The sequence below is a fragment of the Notechis scutatus genome, chromosome 2 (assembly GCF_049901735.1).
Source record: "Notechis scutatus isolate UNSWTSFEM ecotype Mainland chromosome 2, rNotScu1.2, whole genome shotgun sequence".
Taxonomy (NCBI): domain Eukaryota; kingdom Metazoa; phylum Chordata; class Lepidosauria; order Squamata; family Elapidae; genus Notechis; species Notechis scutatus.
In genome coordinates, this window is record NC_142010.1 from 13,838,039 (window position 1) to 13,855,393 (window position 17,355).

General features: G+C 42.8%; 3 protein-coding genes and 1 pseudogene across 10 annotated transcripts in view; 1 reads left to right on the plus strand and 3 right to left on the minus strand.

The window, feature by feature from the left end:
• Positions 1-17,355, minus strand: part of LOC113428317 (uncharacterized) — a 136,680-nt gene that overhangs the window by 107,747 nt on the left and 11,578 nt on the right. The window lies entirely within an intron of this gene.
• LOC113427367 (uncharacterized) overlaps positions 1-17,355 on the plus strand; it is a 147,353-nt gene that overhangs the window by 94,528 nt on the left and 35,470 nt on the right. The gene's annotated exons all lie outside the window — the stretch shown is intronic.
• The window catches only part of LOC113427945 (DLA class II histocompatibility antigen, DR-1 beta chain-like), a 318,237-nt pseudogene that overhangs the window by 617 nt on the left and 300,265 nt on the right, over positions 1-17,355 (minus strand). Inside the window, exon 7 of the transcript XR_015747155.1 lies at positions 1-404. This exon is cut by the window's left edge and continues 617 nt beyond it. The product of XR_015747155.1 is annotated as a DLA class II histocompatibility antigen, DR-1 beta chain-like (transcript). The remainder of the gene's footprint in view (positions 405-17,355) is intronic.
• LOC113427760 (uncharacterized) overlaps positions 1-17,355 on the minus strand; it is a 29,576-nt gene that overhangs the window by 617 nt on the left and 11,604 nt on the right. The window contains exons 1-3 of one of the 3 annotated variants that reach the window (XR_015747136.1): positions 8,360-8,589; positions 3,417-5,810; positions 1-404 (exon numbers count right to left, since the gene is read on the minus strand). The exon at positions 1-404 is cut by the window's left edge and continues 617 nt beyond it. Coding sequence is in view for 2 of the 3 variants with exons in the window: in XM_026690292.2 (XP_026546077.2) it covers positions 3,472-5,810; positions 8,360-8,393 (2,373 nt within the window). In the remaining variant the exon portion in view is untranslated. Of the gene's footprint in view, positions 405-3,238; positions 5,811-8,359; positions 8,590-17,355 lie in introns of those variants that run through there. The other 2 variants (XM_026690292.2, XM_087953469.1) reach the window with 2 other exon arrangements.

The window sequence follows — 17,355 nt, forward strand, 5'->3', positions numbered from 1 at the left end:
CCTGTAGGGGCAGGAAAGAGGAAAAGGAGGAAGGAAGGATCCCAGGGTTTTCTTATATCTGAAGTTTATTCTTTCATAGCAAAGGGAAGGGAAGGGAAGGGATTCGGAGGAAGAATAATGTAGATGAAGCAGCTGTGGGTTCAAAGCCAGGAGATGAAGGGGCTAGAGTGACAGGTTGGCCCAGCATCCCAGGGGACAGTCTAGATGGTCTCCACCCCTCCCTCCCAAGAAATGAAGCTGGGGGCGTTTCTCAGCAGTAACAGTTCCAGGTTGCCATCCTCCTCCTCTCCCCAACCTGCCACCTTCAGCCTCCATTTCTCAGAGTTGCAAACAGAAGGAAGAGTCATCAACCACTAAAGAAAAAATATCCTTTTGCATCACAGACCAGGATTAATTCATTAGGGCTGCAGAAAAAGAGACAGGGAAGAAAATTAGAATATAAAGAGACATTTTTGTGTAAATAATGTATTTTTCTTTCCTTTCAGCCCCCAACCCCCAAGGCAGGCCCACACTGCAGGGGGGTGGTTGACAGGCAGGGACAGATAGAGAATCAGCCCATTTCAGGGAGGAAAACTCTGGGATGCTTCATATGAACAAAGAAGATGGGGCTAGGATGGGGGTGGCAGCAAAGGGGGGAGCCTGGGGTCACGTGGCCAGAAGTGGGGGTCAGGAAGAACAGCCTGTCAAGGTTCCAACTAGTGAACTCAAATGAGTCTCCATGGGGTGCCAAGAAGGATCATCTCGGACTGGGGGGGGGGGGCGGGCTCCAGGTTATGGCAAAGTTTTGGAGGGAGTTCATTAAGTTGATAGGGTCATCATTCTCAAGGATGTAGCTCAACCTTCCATTTGAGTACGGACGGACCTGCAGAACGAGCTAATGCAATGATAGAACCTGAGATGCTGTGTTCATTATCAGCAATGTAGCTGGGAAGATCTCCCAGAATGGGTGGGTTGCTTACAAAATGGGTGAAGGGTGGAATTTAAATCTGGGGGGGGGCTCCCTCCCTTCCCTCCTTCCATTCCGTTTTGCAATTTCCCGAAACTTGGAAAAATTCTGGGAAATATTTTATCATTTGTGTGTACTTTTGTTTTTGATTACAATACTTTTTCAGAACTCTGTAAGGAAAAGCTGCCCAAAATCCAAAAAAATTGCTATATCCACAGAAAGGAGATTTTGTTCAGACATGTTTTTTTCAAAGGAACAAGTAAGGAATTAAAAACTCACCTATAACTAGTAGGGAGAGTTGAGATGGGGGGGAAGAGAAGAAACTCACCTGCTGGAGGTTGGACAGAAATTGCTAGAAGAGCCAATCAACACCCTTCATGGGCTGGAGGACTCATGGAGTCCCCCTCCCAGAAGTGGTATTCAGCAGGTTCTGACCAGTTCTGGAGAACTGGTAGCGGAAATTTTGAGTAGTTCAGAGAACTGGCAAATACCACCTCTGAGAGATTTATCTATCCTTCCTCTGCCACGCCCACCAATCCACATCTACAGAACGGGTAGTAAAAAAAAAATCTCTTCGGATGGTAGCGGTGGTTGAGGAGCTGAACAACTTTTTTGCTCGATTTGAGATCCATCAAACTGAAACTGTCCCTTTGCCATCATCTACTCAGCAGAGCCTCCCCTTCATTGTGAATGAGCAGGATGTGAGGCAGAAAATGAAGGCGGTTAATTCCAGAAAGTCAGCTGGGCCTGACTTAATTCCTGGTCGGGTGGTAAAAGACTGTGCTGATCAGTTAGCTGGGGTATGGACCAAAATTTTTAATCGATCTTTGACACAATGTGTGGTTCCTGTTTGTCTCAAGGCTTCCACCATCGTTCCACTGCCTAAAAAGTTGCCCACAAATGGTCCGAGCGACTATAGGCGGTGGCACTAACTTCCATCTTAATGAAGTGCTTTGAGCAGCTAGTTCGAAATTATATTATCTCCTGCCTTCCCGATTCCTTTGATGGGCTTCAGTTTGCTTACAAAGAAAATAGATCAACCGAGGATGCAATTATTACTGTGCTTCACATGGCCTTATCCCATTTGGAAACACCGGGGAATTATGTAAGAATGTTGTTCGCAGATTTTAGTTCTGCTTTCAATACCATCATACCGCACAGATTAATAGCCAAGCTCAAAGATCTAGATTTTCCCGATTCTATTTGTTTATGGATATTGGACTTTTTAACAAATCGTCCACAAAGAGTTAAACTGAATGATTATATTTCTACTGTCAAGACACTTAGCATTGGCACTCCACAAGGTTGTGTCCTTAGTCCACTACTGTTCTCCATCTATTCATCTGATTGCACAAATAAACATCCCAACAATAGGATAATGAAATTTGCAGACGATACTACGCTTGTAGGACTTATTTCTGGGGATGATGAGTCTGCATATCGGGATGAGGTATTACAGCTATCCCCCTGGTGCAAAAATAATAATCTTCTATTTAATATTAAGTAGACCAAGGAGGTTATAGTGGACTATAGGAAAAAAAGAGCAGACATTCACCACTGTATATAGAGGGAGTTCGTGTGGAACAGGTGGTTGAATGTAAGTTTCTCGGGACCATCATTACAAATAACCTGACCTGGAGTGCAAACACCGCTGCTTTAATTAAGAAGGCACAACAACGGTTGTATTTACTAAGGATTCTTAGGAAACAACAACTGGCTGAGAGTCTACTGACTACCTTCTATCGGAGTTCAATTGAGAGTATATTATCCTACTGTCTCTGTGTATGGTTCTCGAGCTGCACAGTGGCAGAGAAAAAGGCAATTCAAAGGGTGATCAAGACGGCCCAAAACATCATTGGCTGCTCACTCCCCTCTTTGGAAGAACTGTATAGGAATAGACGTAAGAGGAAGATACTTAATATATTGAATGACTCCTCTCATCCGGGACATCAGCTCTTTGAACTATTACCATCGAGAAGGAGATTTAGGGTATTAAGAACAAGGACGACCAGATTTAAGAACAGTTTTTATCCAAGTGCAGTTTTGAGTTTGAATGCAGGGTCATAAGATTTTTGTGGAATTAAATGGCTGAGAGTAATGGGGTATTTACATTTTTAAATTGCATAGAGATGATTGTATGGTTGGTTGTGTTTAGTTTAATTTTTTTTCTTTTTAGTGGTGTTTGTCCAGTTTTTACTTTGTGGAAGAGCACCTCATTTCGTTGCACCCGCTTGCGAGTGTAATGACAAATAAATTCTTATGTCTTATGTCTTAAAAAATTGAATCCCACCACTTCCCCCTCCCCATTGATAGCCCATAATAGGCTGCACGATCTTCCCTTAATAGCCCCAAATATAGAAGTTCCCAAAGATATTCCTCAGGGGGACCCTCGTGGCCACCTGCTGAGCTCGAGGAGAGGCCTCCCCTAGATGGTCCCCTCCCCACAACCTGTCCTCAGGCCCCCACTCACCTTTCTTGCTCTTCAGGTAGGAGAAGAGCCCCACAGCCAAGGAAGTCCACTCCTATCAGGGCCCCCATGATCCCTGTCCAGAGTTTGCTCCTGGCAGAGCTGGAGGAATAGGGCTCTGGGGAAGGAGGAGCCCCACCTGTGCAGAAGGATCTTTATATAGCTTCTCTCCTGAGTGGAGCTTTTTGTGGTTTCTAAGGCCACTGCTATGAGTAAATGTCTTTCCACACTCCATGCATTTATAAGGTTTCTCTCCTGTGTGGATTCTTTTGTGTATTCTTAGGTCACTGCTCTGAGTAAATGTCTTTCCACACTCCATGCATTTATACGGCTTCTCCCCTGTGTGGATCATCTTATGGGAAATAAGATGACCTCTTTGAGCAAAGGTATTTCCACACTCCGTGCATTTATATGGCTTCTCTCCTGTGTGGATCATCTTATGGGAAATAAGATGACCTCTTTGAGTAAAGGTCTTTCCACATTCCATGCATTTATATGGTTTCTCTCCTGTGTGGATCCTTTTGTGTATTCTTAGGTCACTGCTATGAGTAAATGTCTTTCCACACTCCATGCATTTATATGGTTTCTCTCCTGTGTGGATTCTTTTGTGTATTCTTAGGTCACTGTTATTAGCAAAGGTCTTTCCACACTCTGTGCATTTATAGGGTTTCTCTCCTGAGTGGATCTTTCTGTGACTTCTAAGGCCACTGCTACGAGTAAACGTCTTTCCACACTCCATGCATTTATATGGTTTCTCTCCTGTGTGGACTCTTTTGTGGTTTTTAAGGGAACTGCTCTGAGTAAAGTTCTTTCCACACTCTGTGCATTTATAGGGTTTCTCTCCTGAGTGGATCTTTTTGTGGCTTCCAAGGCTCATGCTCCAAGCAAAGGTCTTTCCACACTCCATGCACTTAAATGGCTTCTCTCCTGTGTGGATGATCTTATGGGAAGTAAGATTATATTTTTGAGTAAAGGTCTTTCCACACTCTATGCATTTAAATGGCTTCTCTCCTGTGTGGATCCTTTTGTGAATTCTTAGGTCACTGTTATTAGCAAAGGTCTTTCCACACTCTGTGCATTTATAGGGTGTCTCTCCTGAGTGGATCATTTTGTGAGTTCTAAGGCCACTGCTACGAGTAAATGACTTTCCACACTCCATGCATTTATATTGCTTCTCTCCTGTGTGGAATCTTTTGTGGTTTCTAAGGGAACTGCTCTGAGTAAACGTCTTTCCACAGTCTGTGTATTTATAGGGTTTCTCTCCTGAGTGGATCTTTTTGTGACTTCTAAGGCCACTGCTACGAGTAAACGTCTTTCCACACTCCATGCATTTATATGGTTTCTCTCCTGTGTGGAATCTTTTGTGGTTTTTAAGGGAACTGCTCTGAGTAAAGCTCTTTCCACAGTCTGTACATTTATAGGGTTTCTCTCCTGAGTGGATCTTTTTGTGACTTCTAAGGCCACTGCTACAAGTAAACGTCTTTCCACACTCCATGCATTTATATGGTTTCTCTCCTGTGTGGAATCTTTTGTGGTTTCTAAGGGAACTGCTCTGAGTAAAGGTCTTTCCACACTCCATGCATTTATAGGGTTTCTCTCCTGAGTGGATCTTTTTGTGGTTTTTAAGGCTCATGCTCCAAGCAAAGGTCTTTCCACACTCTGTGCATTTAAATGGCTTCTCTCCTGTGTGGATGATCTTATGGGAAGTAAGATTATATTTTTGAGCAAAGGTCTTTCCACACTCTGTGCATTTAAATGGTTTCTCTCCTGTGTGAACCTTTTTGTGGATAGTAAGTCTTCTACTATAAGGAAAGGTTTTTCCACACTCCATGCATTTATATGGCTTATCCCCTATGTGGATGAACTTATGGGAAATAAGATGGCCACTTTGAACAAAGGTCTTTCCACACTCTATGCATTTATATGGTTTCACTCCCAAATGGATCCTTTTATGGATAATAAGTTGCGTGCTTCTTCTAAAACATTTTCCACATTCCAAACATTTATAAGGCTTCTCTTTTGTGTCAATCAATTTTTGAGATGTAAGGAAGTTATTCCCATGAGAAAGAATGAATGTCCCATTGTAATTTTGTCCGTTGTATCTTCTTATAGCATCAGTTCCTTCGTTTTGGGTTAAATAGTGTTCATTTACTTGTACTTTAGCTTTGATTAGCTTCACACTTTTTCCAGTATATTTTTTCCTTATTTTCTCTTCTTGGGCAAGCAAGTCTTGCTTCGGAGCATCGCTGGAAGATGAGCTTTCCTGATTCCAATATTTTGACTGGTTTCTCTCGTGGCTTTCGAATTCCATTCGAATTCCAAACTTCTCCGTTCCACCTTTAGCATTGATCACTTGGAACAGTTCACAGGAATCTTGATTCTCCTGCCCATTATTACCTTCAAGGCAATAGGGAAATGAAAATGACAATGAGGTTAGAGAAAAAGATCAAAGTGTAGAAAGTCAAGCGCACTTCCTTATGAATTTCTCCGAAATTCCATTAGGTTGTATGTTTGCATGCCTATAGTGGTGTGATATAGACATGATGATTTCTATATTCATGAGTCATGAAAGCTTTGAAAAGATCTAGAAAGCATCTCTTTCTTTACAATATATATGCAAATCTCACTCAGAATCAGTTTTGAGTTAAGGAATAGAATAGCCTGATTCCCTCTTCTTTGTGGCAGCCCCTAAGATAATGGAAACCTGCTATCATGTCTCCCCAGTCCTTCTCTTCATTAAACTAGACATAGCTAATTCCAGCAACCGTTCTTTATACATTTTAGTTTCTAGTCCCCTAATCATCTTTGTTGCTCTTCTCTGCACTCTTTCTAGAGTCTCAACATTTTATTTACAATCGTGGTGACCAAAACTGGATGCTGTATTCCAAGTGTGGCTTTACAAAGACATTATAAACTGGTATTAACACTTCACGTGATCTTGATTCTATCCCTCTGTTTATGCAGCGTAGAAATGTGTTGACTTTTTTGGCAGCTGCTGTACATGACTGGCTGATATTTAAATGGTTGTCCACTAGGACTCCAAGATCCATCATAGTTATTACTATTGAGCAAGGTATCACATATACTATACCTGTGCATTTTTTTTTGCCTAAATGTAGAACCTTATATTTTCACCATTGAATTTCATAAAAATCAGGGGAAACATCCATGGAGGAATTAGGAGAAAACTTAACATTTATTGGGCCACTGCAGTATTTTAGGCCTGTGTTCTTTTAAGAACTGAGGACTACACGACATCTAGGTCTTTGAAAACGAAGAGGCTTTCCCTCTCTTTTGACCTGGATCTGCTGCAGGCCTTGGTTAGCAGTGAACAGAGGCCTAAAGCACTGTAGTGCGAGATCACTTGAGATCAATAGTGCTAGATTTCCCACTACTGATCACGCGTATCTCTCACTACTCTTTTTTCTACAAATGCATGAAGTAGCCAAGGGAACTGATGGCTCGCCACATCGTCACAGGGTACCATATTTTTCAGACTATAAGACGAACCTAGCTTTAGAGAAGCAAAACAAGAAAATAAAAGTTTTTGGCCTCTGCACGTCACTTTTGCCCTCCCCGGCATCCAGAAGCACTCTCCCTGCCAAAAACGGGCCCATATTTAGCCTCCTAAACCTTTTGTGCATCCCGTCCTTAGCCTCCCTGATGCCAGGGAAGGCAAAAATGGGACCTGCATAGGCCTCTGGAGACCAAAAGTGGGCCCTGCAGAGTGCTTCTGGATGTAAAGGAGAGCAATAATGGGACATGCTGAGGGTTTGGGAGGCCATAAACATATCCCCTTTTTGCTCTGTAAGACGCACAGACATTTCCATCCACTTTTTTGGAGGGGAAAAGTGCATCTTATAATCTGAAAAATATGATAAGTCCTTGCAAGATGGGGTGGGGGAATAGGTAGGGTGAATATTGTAGCGCCTCTACTGTCATTCGTAAGTGTGAATGATGACCATGGAGCTGCAACACTCATAAATTTTGGGACTGGGTCTCAATACTTGGGGGAGAAATGGTTGTAACTTGGAACGTTCGCTAAGTGAGCTGTGGTAACTTGAGGATTCCTTGTACCCTAGGATGCTCTGAGTTACACTGCATGAGGCCTTTGTTCTTGAATTGGATTGGGAGAGTGATCTTCCATGGACTGAGCATGAAAGTTCTGTTCTCAGACAAATTGGGAAGATTTCAGAGGACAAATGACAACACACTCCTCTCACAGGACCTCCAGAGGACACATAAAAGCACACTGTTAGGTATATGTAAAATAACGTAGTTGGGTTGACAATATACTGTATAAACTACAAATATATATTATGTTTGTAGCTTTAAAGAAAAATACTGTAATGTATTATGCTGTGTTCTGCTTGGTTGATTATGCTACAAGTTGCCATAAGAGGGAGCTATAGATCATGGTTTAACTCTCTTTTTCACTGATGATCTCTCTTGATACTGATACTGACTGACTACGGACCGATACTGACTAACCCTATTGATTTTGATATTCTGTTGATATCAAAGTTTATCTGTTGCATTATGGTTTGATATTTGTCTGCTCTAAAAGACATGAAACCGGTAAGACGACTTTATAACTGGATATTTCTGGACCGATAAAAAACGTGTATAACATGGACTGTTTATTGGACTGTGCTATTTTTTCAAGTAAACATTAACACAACTTGTTTAACTCTGTGTGGCAGTATATGTATTCATAACTGTTCTCATAAACCGTTTCCCGTGTGCATATGCTTTTTATACAAGGGTTACTCTGCACATATCCTAATACACACCTCGTTCTTTTCAGCCTCCACAGATAAGTTCAAATAGAAATAGAAAAATACAGATAAGAAATGGCACAGAAAGTATTTAAACAATGAGACATTTTAATAAAAAAAAAACTAATTATAATCTCTTTTCTTGACTGGGGACTAGAAAACTCTTACCCAGAGAGACCACATTCCTATGGTTTTCAAGCATGACTTCCGAATGCAGCGCTTTCTGGTCAGGATCCAGCTGAGACCATTCCTCCTCAGAGAAATACACAGCCACCTCCTCGAAGGACACAAGACCCTCCTGGACATGGAAAAAAGAGCAGAACAGGAGGATTCACAAGATCTGTTCATCTTCATCATTCATTTAAGCAAGAGGATAGAAGGGGAACTCATCAAATTTGCAGATAAGATCAAATTGACAATACCAACACTCCAGAAGATAAGCTCGAGATATAGAAGGATCGACAGATTGGGCCCCATCTAATAAAACGAAATCAACACTGAGAAATGTTCTACATTTAGGAAAGAAAAACCAAATGCACTGTGGCTATTCTGCCTTAGCTATTTTGCCATAGAACAAATCTTGCCCAGCACGTACACCACTCAGGGCAAATTCCACTGAAACTGACAGGATTAACTACTAAAGTCTGTGTCAGCTAAAAACTGTGTATTTGGTATTAGGACATGTCTACCTGAAAACTATCAGTCATGTAGTCTGCTCTTTGTGTCACGTACCTTGGTTTTAATGATTAACCTTATAACTTCTTTGTTTCCTGCAATCACCCCGCACCCCCGTTTTGAAAACAGCACAATAAAAGGGGACAGCACAAAGCAATCGGGGCCGGGACCATTCCATCTGCCCCAGGCGCGATGTGTTTCCTCACCTAAAGAAACTGTTTGTTTTGTGTCTTTTTCTTTGTGCCTTGGCACTCACCCTCGCGAGGGTCCCGCTAAATTATTTCTTGAAGGGAATTCAGCAACAGACTGGAAAATCGAATCAACGGACCGGTCGCTCGACGCGACAACTGGGGGCTCGTCCGGGATCCTTCGATCCGTCCGGGATCCTTCGATTTTCTAGTTTCACGGTGTGACTTCTGTCTAGGGGTGCATCGCCTTCACTCCCATTTCTACGCACCTGGCAAAGGCTCCGTACGAACGTAAGTAATGGGCTCCTCACTTTCCAAGGTTTCGTCAGGACATAGGGACGAACTTTACGATTTGGTGAAGAAGGCTAATTCATTTCAAAAAATCAATGGTACCACTGTGTACCCTATTTCTAAGAAATCTTTAAATAAATTTATAATTTACATAGAAGCACATTGTCCAGCCTATCCCTCTGCGGGAACTCTTCGCCATTCTCTATGGGAAAAATTAGGGAAATATCTACACGAAATTCCTAGAGCTCCCATGGATATACTCATTTCTTGGAGAGCGATAATGGCTGCTATAACCACTGTTTATCCGCCTTCTAGTCTTCCTGAAACCTCTTTTTCCCCTGTCTCCTCTGATTCCCCTTCTCCTTCAAAAACTACTAAGCCTCTTGCGGCTCATCTTGACACAATTTCTTCCTTACCTTCTCCGTATCCTGACATTTCTTTCCCTTCTCCTTCCGCTCCGTCTTCTCTTCCTGACCCTTCTCCGATGAAACCTGTGGGAGGTATTATAACTAATCTTCTGTCATCACCTCTGCCTTTAGAAACAGAAGATCCTTCTGCTTATCCTATGACTATTATCCCTGGTGCAGCGGGAGGCAATGTTCACAGCAACATTGAGTTTAAAGTTTTAAAAAATATAAAAGATGCAGTTACAGCTTATGGATTACACTCTCCTTATACTCGGGGAATACTTGATTCTTTGGTCACCGCTAATACTGTTATGTTACTTTATGACTGGAAAATGCTTTTCTCTATGCTTATGACTCCGGCGCAATATGTTGTGTGGCAATCTGAATATGAAAAAGGTGTTGAGGCTGAAAATCGTAGGGGTTTGCCTGCTGGAGTAACTGTAGATCATTTAATGGGAAAAGGTCAATCCTCTACTCTAGCACAACAACAAAATTCCCCCCGTCGCAGTTTTGCCATTATTCATATGTGTGCTATGAATGCCTTAAAGCGAGTGGATGATTCAGATTCGCAGTCCACCCAAGCATTTTTGAAAATTATGCAAAATCCTGATGAGCCATATGCTTCATTCATCAGTCGCCTTCAGACAGCCCTAGATCAACAGATAGATAATTCTACTGCCAAACAAGAGTTACTTATAAAATTGGCTTTTTCCAACGCAAATCATGACTGTCAAAAAATTCTACAGCCAATCGCTAATAAGCCAGACGTGACATTGGCTGAGTTTTTACAACTCTGTAGAATTGTAGGAACAACCACTCATAAAATGAATACGCTTGCTACTGCTATCACTGCTTCATTACCGGATCCTAATTCCGCCTCCACTTCTCCTCCCGATGCTTTCGCTGTAACACGCAACGGCAATTGTTTTAACTGTGGCAAGCCCGGACATTTTAAAAATCAATGTCGTATGCCAGGGGGTGGGGCCGCTCTTCGTGGCCAAACCAGAGGTCCACCTCCCTCATCTAAGCCACAAACCATCTGTCCTCGCTGCCGGAAAGGCTATCATTGGGCTTCACAATGTCGTTCTAATCCTCCTCTCGCTCAGCCTTCGGGAAACTAATTGAGGGGTCTTCAGCTAACCCCGCCACAAAGGCTGATTTACCTGCCACGACATTTCCTGTTGTGCTGTTAGAGGATCTTGTGTATGATGATCCTGGCGCTGTTTTCACTCTTCCTTTAACTACAACGCTTTTCAAACCTCTGCCTCCTTCCACACCTGTCTTACTTATTCCCAATTCTTCCCTTACCATAGAGGGTGTGGTTGCTGCTCCTTACTTATATGATTCTTCTGCTCTTAATAATCTTGCCTTGGCTGCAATAGGGGATCGTTGCTTTTCTTTAAAAAAGGGGACAGTAGTGGCTACGCTTATAATTTTGCCTCTTTTCGAACCCCTCTCCTTGTTTGCATTACAGCAGCCTGTCCAAGCTTCAAACCCCACTCTTTCTGTCACACTCAATGGTCGCATTTTTGATGGTCTGATTGACACCGGTGCAGACGTTTCTGTTATTCGTTCCTCTGAATGGCCCTCTTCTTGGTCTCTCACAGAAGCTTCTTCAGTGCAGGGCGTAGGTGGGGCCCAAGCTGCTAAGGTCAGCTCTCATTGGCTCTCTGCTTCTACTAAGCATTCTACCTTAACTGCTTATCTTAAACCCTATATCCTTCCTCTACATTGTAACCTCTGGGGACGTGATTTACTCTCTCAATTTCAGGCTTATATTCAGCTACCATAGTTTTTCTATCTAAATGTCTATTTCTCCTTTATCCCTTACTCTTAAAACCTCTCTTCCTGTTTGGGTGGATCAATGGCCTCTCACCAAAGAAAAATTGGAGGCTTTACATCTTCTTGTCCATCAACAGTTAACAGAGGGACATATTGAATCATCCACCAGTCCTTACAACACCCCTGTCTTTGTCATTTTACATTGTATATTCCTTTTAAGATCACTCAATGGGAACCTCTTTTTCAGACTTCCACAACCCTGCAGGACGCGTTGGAAGATTGGTGTGGCCAAGTGTCGTGCCACCTTCCCTCTGATTCACGACTGCAGGTGTTGCGGACAGTTCCTTTTGTTTTACAATCACCTTTTGTCCAACAGCCATTGAAGGAAGGCTTCACTGTATTTACTGATGGTTCAAAAAATATTGGAGCATGTACATGGTACGAAAATGCTCAATGGCATAAACGTTTAACTACTTCACAAACATCAGCACAACAAGCTGAATTAGCTGCCTTCCTATTGGCGTTGTCTCTTTTTTCACAACAACCTCTAAATGTAATATCTGATAGCATGTATGTTACCCAGATGGTTGCTCATATTTTCGATGCATATATCTCCCCTGTTACCCCTCCCTCTCTCATGACACTTTTTTTGCAGCTTCAGACCCTGTTGAAAAAACGAGGGAAACCCTTATTTGTAGCCCATATCAGAAGTCATCAGCAATTACCTGGATTCCTAGCAGAAGGCAATCATATGGCAGACGAGGCTTGTAAAATTATGGCCTCCTCTCCCCTTCTCCAACAGCCTTCACCTGGGGAGAGTCATGATTATTTTCATCAAAACAGGAAAGCCCTAGTGCGACAATTTGGAATTACATATCAAGAAGCCACGGCAATAATTCAACAATGTCCAACATGTAGCTTGCAGGCCAAAGGTATCCCTGAAGGTGTTAATCCCAGGGGTACTCAAGCCTGTGATACGTGGCAAATGGATATCACTCATTATCCTCCCTTTGCTCCCTGGAAATACATTCATGTATCAGTAGATACTTATTCAGGGTTTATTATAGCAACATTGCAAAGAGGAGAGGCTACCAAAAATGTTATTAATCACTGTATTCGAACATTCGTAACGTTGGGATGTCCAAAAATTCTCAAAACAGATAATGGTCCTGCTTATGTCAGCTCTCCCTTTGCTGAGTTTTGTCATAAATGGGCCATCACCCATAAGTTCGGTTTACCCTTCAACAGCCAAGGTCAAGCGATTGTGGAGAGATCGAACCAAACTTTGAAACAGGCCCTTGATCGGCACTTGGGGAAAAAAGGCTCAGGCCCCCCGAACCTCCCAACGTTGCAAAATATCTTAAATGTTTGTCTTTACACTCTTAACTTTCTCAATCTTACTGGCTCTCCTCCTGCCACGGCGGCTTCCCGCCACTTCACCAAGCCAGTAGTTCCCTCTTCCCGTCCTCTTGTCTATTTCAGACAGCTTCCAGATCCTGCGTGGAAAGGTCCTGCACAGCTCATCACCTGGGGAAAGGGTTACGCTGCTGTCCAACTTCCTGATCGAGTGCTTTGGGTTCCTGCTCGCTGTGTCAGACCTTACCATGGCAAACCTGACTCTGACCCTAATCTTTCTTCTGATATCAATACTTCCTGTCTTTTCTCAATTTAGGGCATCTCCTGATGCTATTTTTGCTTTCCTTGCTGACACTGTTACCTTTGTTTTTAAAGATAATCTCCTTCCTGCATGTAATTATGTTTTCCAACACAACGGTCGTTTCCTTCCTCCTACTTCTGACATAACTGTTCACTATTACTATTCTCCTTGTTTAATTTTTTTAACTATACGTCACTCCGCTTACTATAGGTTCCTATTCTTGCTTGGGGTTTTTCCACAATCACACCTATTTCAATCACATTGTTCTATTGCTTTCCACTCCTTCAGTGGCATCTCCTCCACTATCCTCCGTTTTCCTTACATTGCCCTCTCTAGCTAATTCTGAGCCACCTTTTCCTGGGGACAAACTACGATGGCATCTTCGTTGCTGCTTTCCACCTTGTGATGTCACCACCTGCATATGGCATCATCCATCTTCCTGGGTTCCTGATCGCTACAAACCACCTGTCGCGCGAAGACGCCACCTCATCTATGACGACACTCATCGCAAGACTACGGCTCTCATTCGAGCTCGCCATCTTCGGTATCCTGCCGTCATCGGTGACAGCTCCATCTCTAACGCCATGGAATGTTTGCAACGCTCTCCAACTAAAAGAAGGGCACCTTTTGGCGCTGGTTCCGTAATGACACACTGCTTGCAGAGGACACTCACTATTCTATTACTTCTTATTTTCATGCCACCACATTAGTCCTATGGAAAGTTCAACCCAGTGACTTTGGACAATACCAATGTGAAATTACAAAAATGGTCAAGGGGTTCGCCACTTCCTCTCGATTGACTCTTACCTTGTTCCAGCATCCTGCGTCTCATGCTATTCCACGATTTGGCTATCGTCGCACTCCTCGAAGCATACAACCATCTTCTACAAATGAACATCAACCTCAAACTTATACCTGGACTATCCTTGACTTTCAAGGAAAAATTTTAAATACCACCACTAACTATACTCGATGGCCATGGTTTCCTCCGCTTTTCATGAATTTTGCTGAAATGGGAACAGGAGTCGAAAAATTCGCAGACAAAAAATTGCAAGCTGATACATGGGACAAGCAAGGCTCCTGCTCTCCAGCACCTGCTGACAACTATAGACTATATTTTTGCCCTGCCCACAGTACTGGCACTTCTCGTTCCGCCTGCGGTGGGGTAGTTGACAGATATTGTAAAAAATGGAGTTGTGTATCCACAGGTAATATCTGGTGGGAAGCACCTACCAAAAATGACTATATCCATATTACCCGTGCCCAAGCACAGCCTCCCTGCTCTCCATGGCCTTGTTGCGGACAGAGAATGAATCCACTCATAATCACTTTTACTGCACAAGGAAAGACACTTGCAAAAAAACAATGGATGGTTGGGTTTACTTGGGGAGGGCGTCAGTGGGATGGTGAAGGAGATGAAGGGAATGTTTTTACAATTCGCCTCTCGATATCCATGTCCACTTACGATGTTGGTCCCAATCCCAATTTGAAATCAATCTTTCTACAAAAACCCAATATCCAGGTGAATCCATTAGTACAGTTGGTCAACTCTTCTTTCACATTGCTAGCAACTACACTTAATGATTCATCCAAAACTGATCAATGTTGGCTTTGCTTATCTGATTTGTCACCATTCTACGATGCAGTAGCTTCCAATGAACCCATTAGTAACTCCACCAGTGACACACAATGCCGATGGAACACTTCCTCCATCACTATCACTGACATAGTCGGTCGGGGATGTTGCCTAGGACACATCCCTGCCAATTACTCCCAATATTGTCAGAATGTTTCATCTGGGTATCACTGTAATGTATATCTACCAAAAGAAAGATCAAACCTTAACATTGGAGGCTACGGTCCCCTGTACACCACCTCCAATGGCAATATCACGGATCGCCTCAAGGGCCAATTCTTTATCCCAGGTAATAATTCTGTATGGGCCTGCTCCACAGGAGCCACCGCTTGTGCCCATGGTGATGTTCTTATTGCTCAGGGATCCTTTTGCATTCAGGTAAAATTGCTCCCAAAGATCACTTTTTATCCAGGGCCAGAACTTGTTAACGAACTTGAACCTCCACAATTCCCCCTTCGTCAGAAACGAGAAGTCATAACAGCTGTAACACTATCTGTATTGCTGGGTCTTGGAGCCGCTGGTGCAGCCACTGGAGTAGCGGCTCTAGCTGTTGGTCATCAACAGTTAGCAACCCTCAGTTTACAAATAGATGAAGATCTCAAACGCATAGAGACTTCAATTTCTGCTCTCCAAACTTCTCTCTCATCTCTAGCTGAAATGACCCTTCAGAACAGAAGAGGTCTAGATTTGTTATTTCTAAACAAAGGGGGATTATGTGTAGCAATAAAGGAAGAATGTTGTTTTTATGCTGATCATTCAGGAATTGTCAAAGATTCCATGGCTGAATTACGTAAACGATTGAAGGATAGAGAGAATGAACGACAACAAGGTCAGCCATGGTATCAAGGCATGTTTAATTTTTCTCCCTGGTTAACCACCCTATTGTCTGCCCTAATAGGTCCTCTTGTGCTATTGCTTCTTGCCTGTACTATTGGCCCATGTTTACTAGGACGTTTACTTACCTTTTTGAAAAATCGTTTGAATACCCTTGATAATGAAGTTAACAATACTCAAAAATCGGTTAGCTTTCTCACATCTATCATTGCATCAAAAGATCTTGCCAAAAAACCCTTGCTGGAATGGTCTTCTGACCTAGAGTCAGAGGAGGAAGTAGACACTATTAACTCCTTTTCTCCCAAAGAAATTTTGTTAACTCTGCCCAGCCACGATTCGGGGGATGAGGACTTTTCCTCGTATGAGTTGGTTCTGCAAGGCATCAACAAACCGAAGGGTTTGTTGCCACCTTATGGGACTACTCGGGAGGAGAAAGGACTCTACCTAGAATCATGAGCACAAAAATAAAGAAAAGGAGGAATTGTGGCTATTCTGCCTTAGCTATTTTGCCATAGAACAAATCTTGCCCAGCACGTACACCACTCAGGGCAAATTCCACTGAAACTGACAGGATTAACTACTAAAGTCTGTGTCAGCTAAAAACTGTGTATTTGGTATTAGGACATGTCTACCTGAAAACTATCAGTCATGTAGTTTGCTCCTTGTGTCACGTATCTTGGTTTTAATGATTAACCTGTAACTTCTTTGTTTCCTGCAATCACCCCGCACCCCGTTTTGAAAACAGCACAATAAAGGGGACAGCGCAAAGCAATCGGGGCCGCGGGACCATTCCATCTGCCCCAGGCGCGATGTGTTTCCTCACCTAAAGAAACTATTTGTTTTGTGTCTTTTTCTTTGTGCCTTCACCCTCAGGCAAATTATTTCTTGAAGGGAATTCACAACAGACTGGAAAATCGAATCAACGGACCGGTCGCTCGGCAGCGACAATGCACTGGCATAAAATAGGTGATACCTGGCTCAAGAGTTAAGTGCAACAGGGATCTTGGACTCCTCAGACAACCACTTAAACCTGACTGGATGCTACAGTTGCCCAAAAAACCCACAACAGAATCACAGGCTGCATTAAGAGGAATAGAATCAAGAAGACATGAAGGACCCACTTTATAATGCCTAGTAAGACCACACTTGGAATATTGCCTCATTTTGGTTGCCAGATGTAAAAAAGATCTTGAGACTCTAGAAAGAGTGCAGAGAAGAGCAAGAAAAATTATTAGTTGGACCAGAGGCTAAGAAGCGGTTCCTGGAATTGGGGATGTCTAATTTCATGAAAAGAAGGACTAGGGGAGACATGATAGCAGTGTTCCAAGAAGCAACAGATGGAAACTATTCAAGGAGAGAACCAACCTGCAACTAAAGAGAAATTTCCAGACAGTGGGAACAATTAATCAGGGAATGACTTCCTCCAGGAATTGTGGTTGATCCAACACTGGCGGTGTTTATGAATAAATTGGACAGCCATTTATCTGAAATGTTATAGGGCTTCCTGTCTGAGCAGGGGTTGGACTAGAAGACCTCCAAGATCCCTACCAACTCTGCTGTTCCGTTCCATTGTTCCCAAATTCCCAAAGCAGAGATATGCAGTAAATTAAATGGCTGTGCGTCACACAAGTCCTAATTTTAGGTGAGAAAATGAGCAAATCTGAAAATTGCTTTCACTGAAGAAATTGTGCATA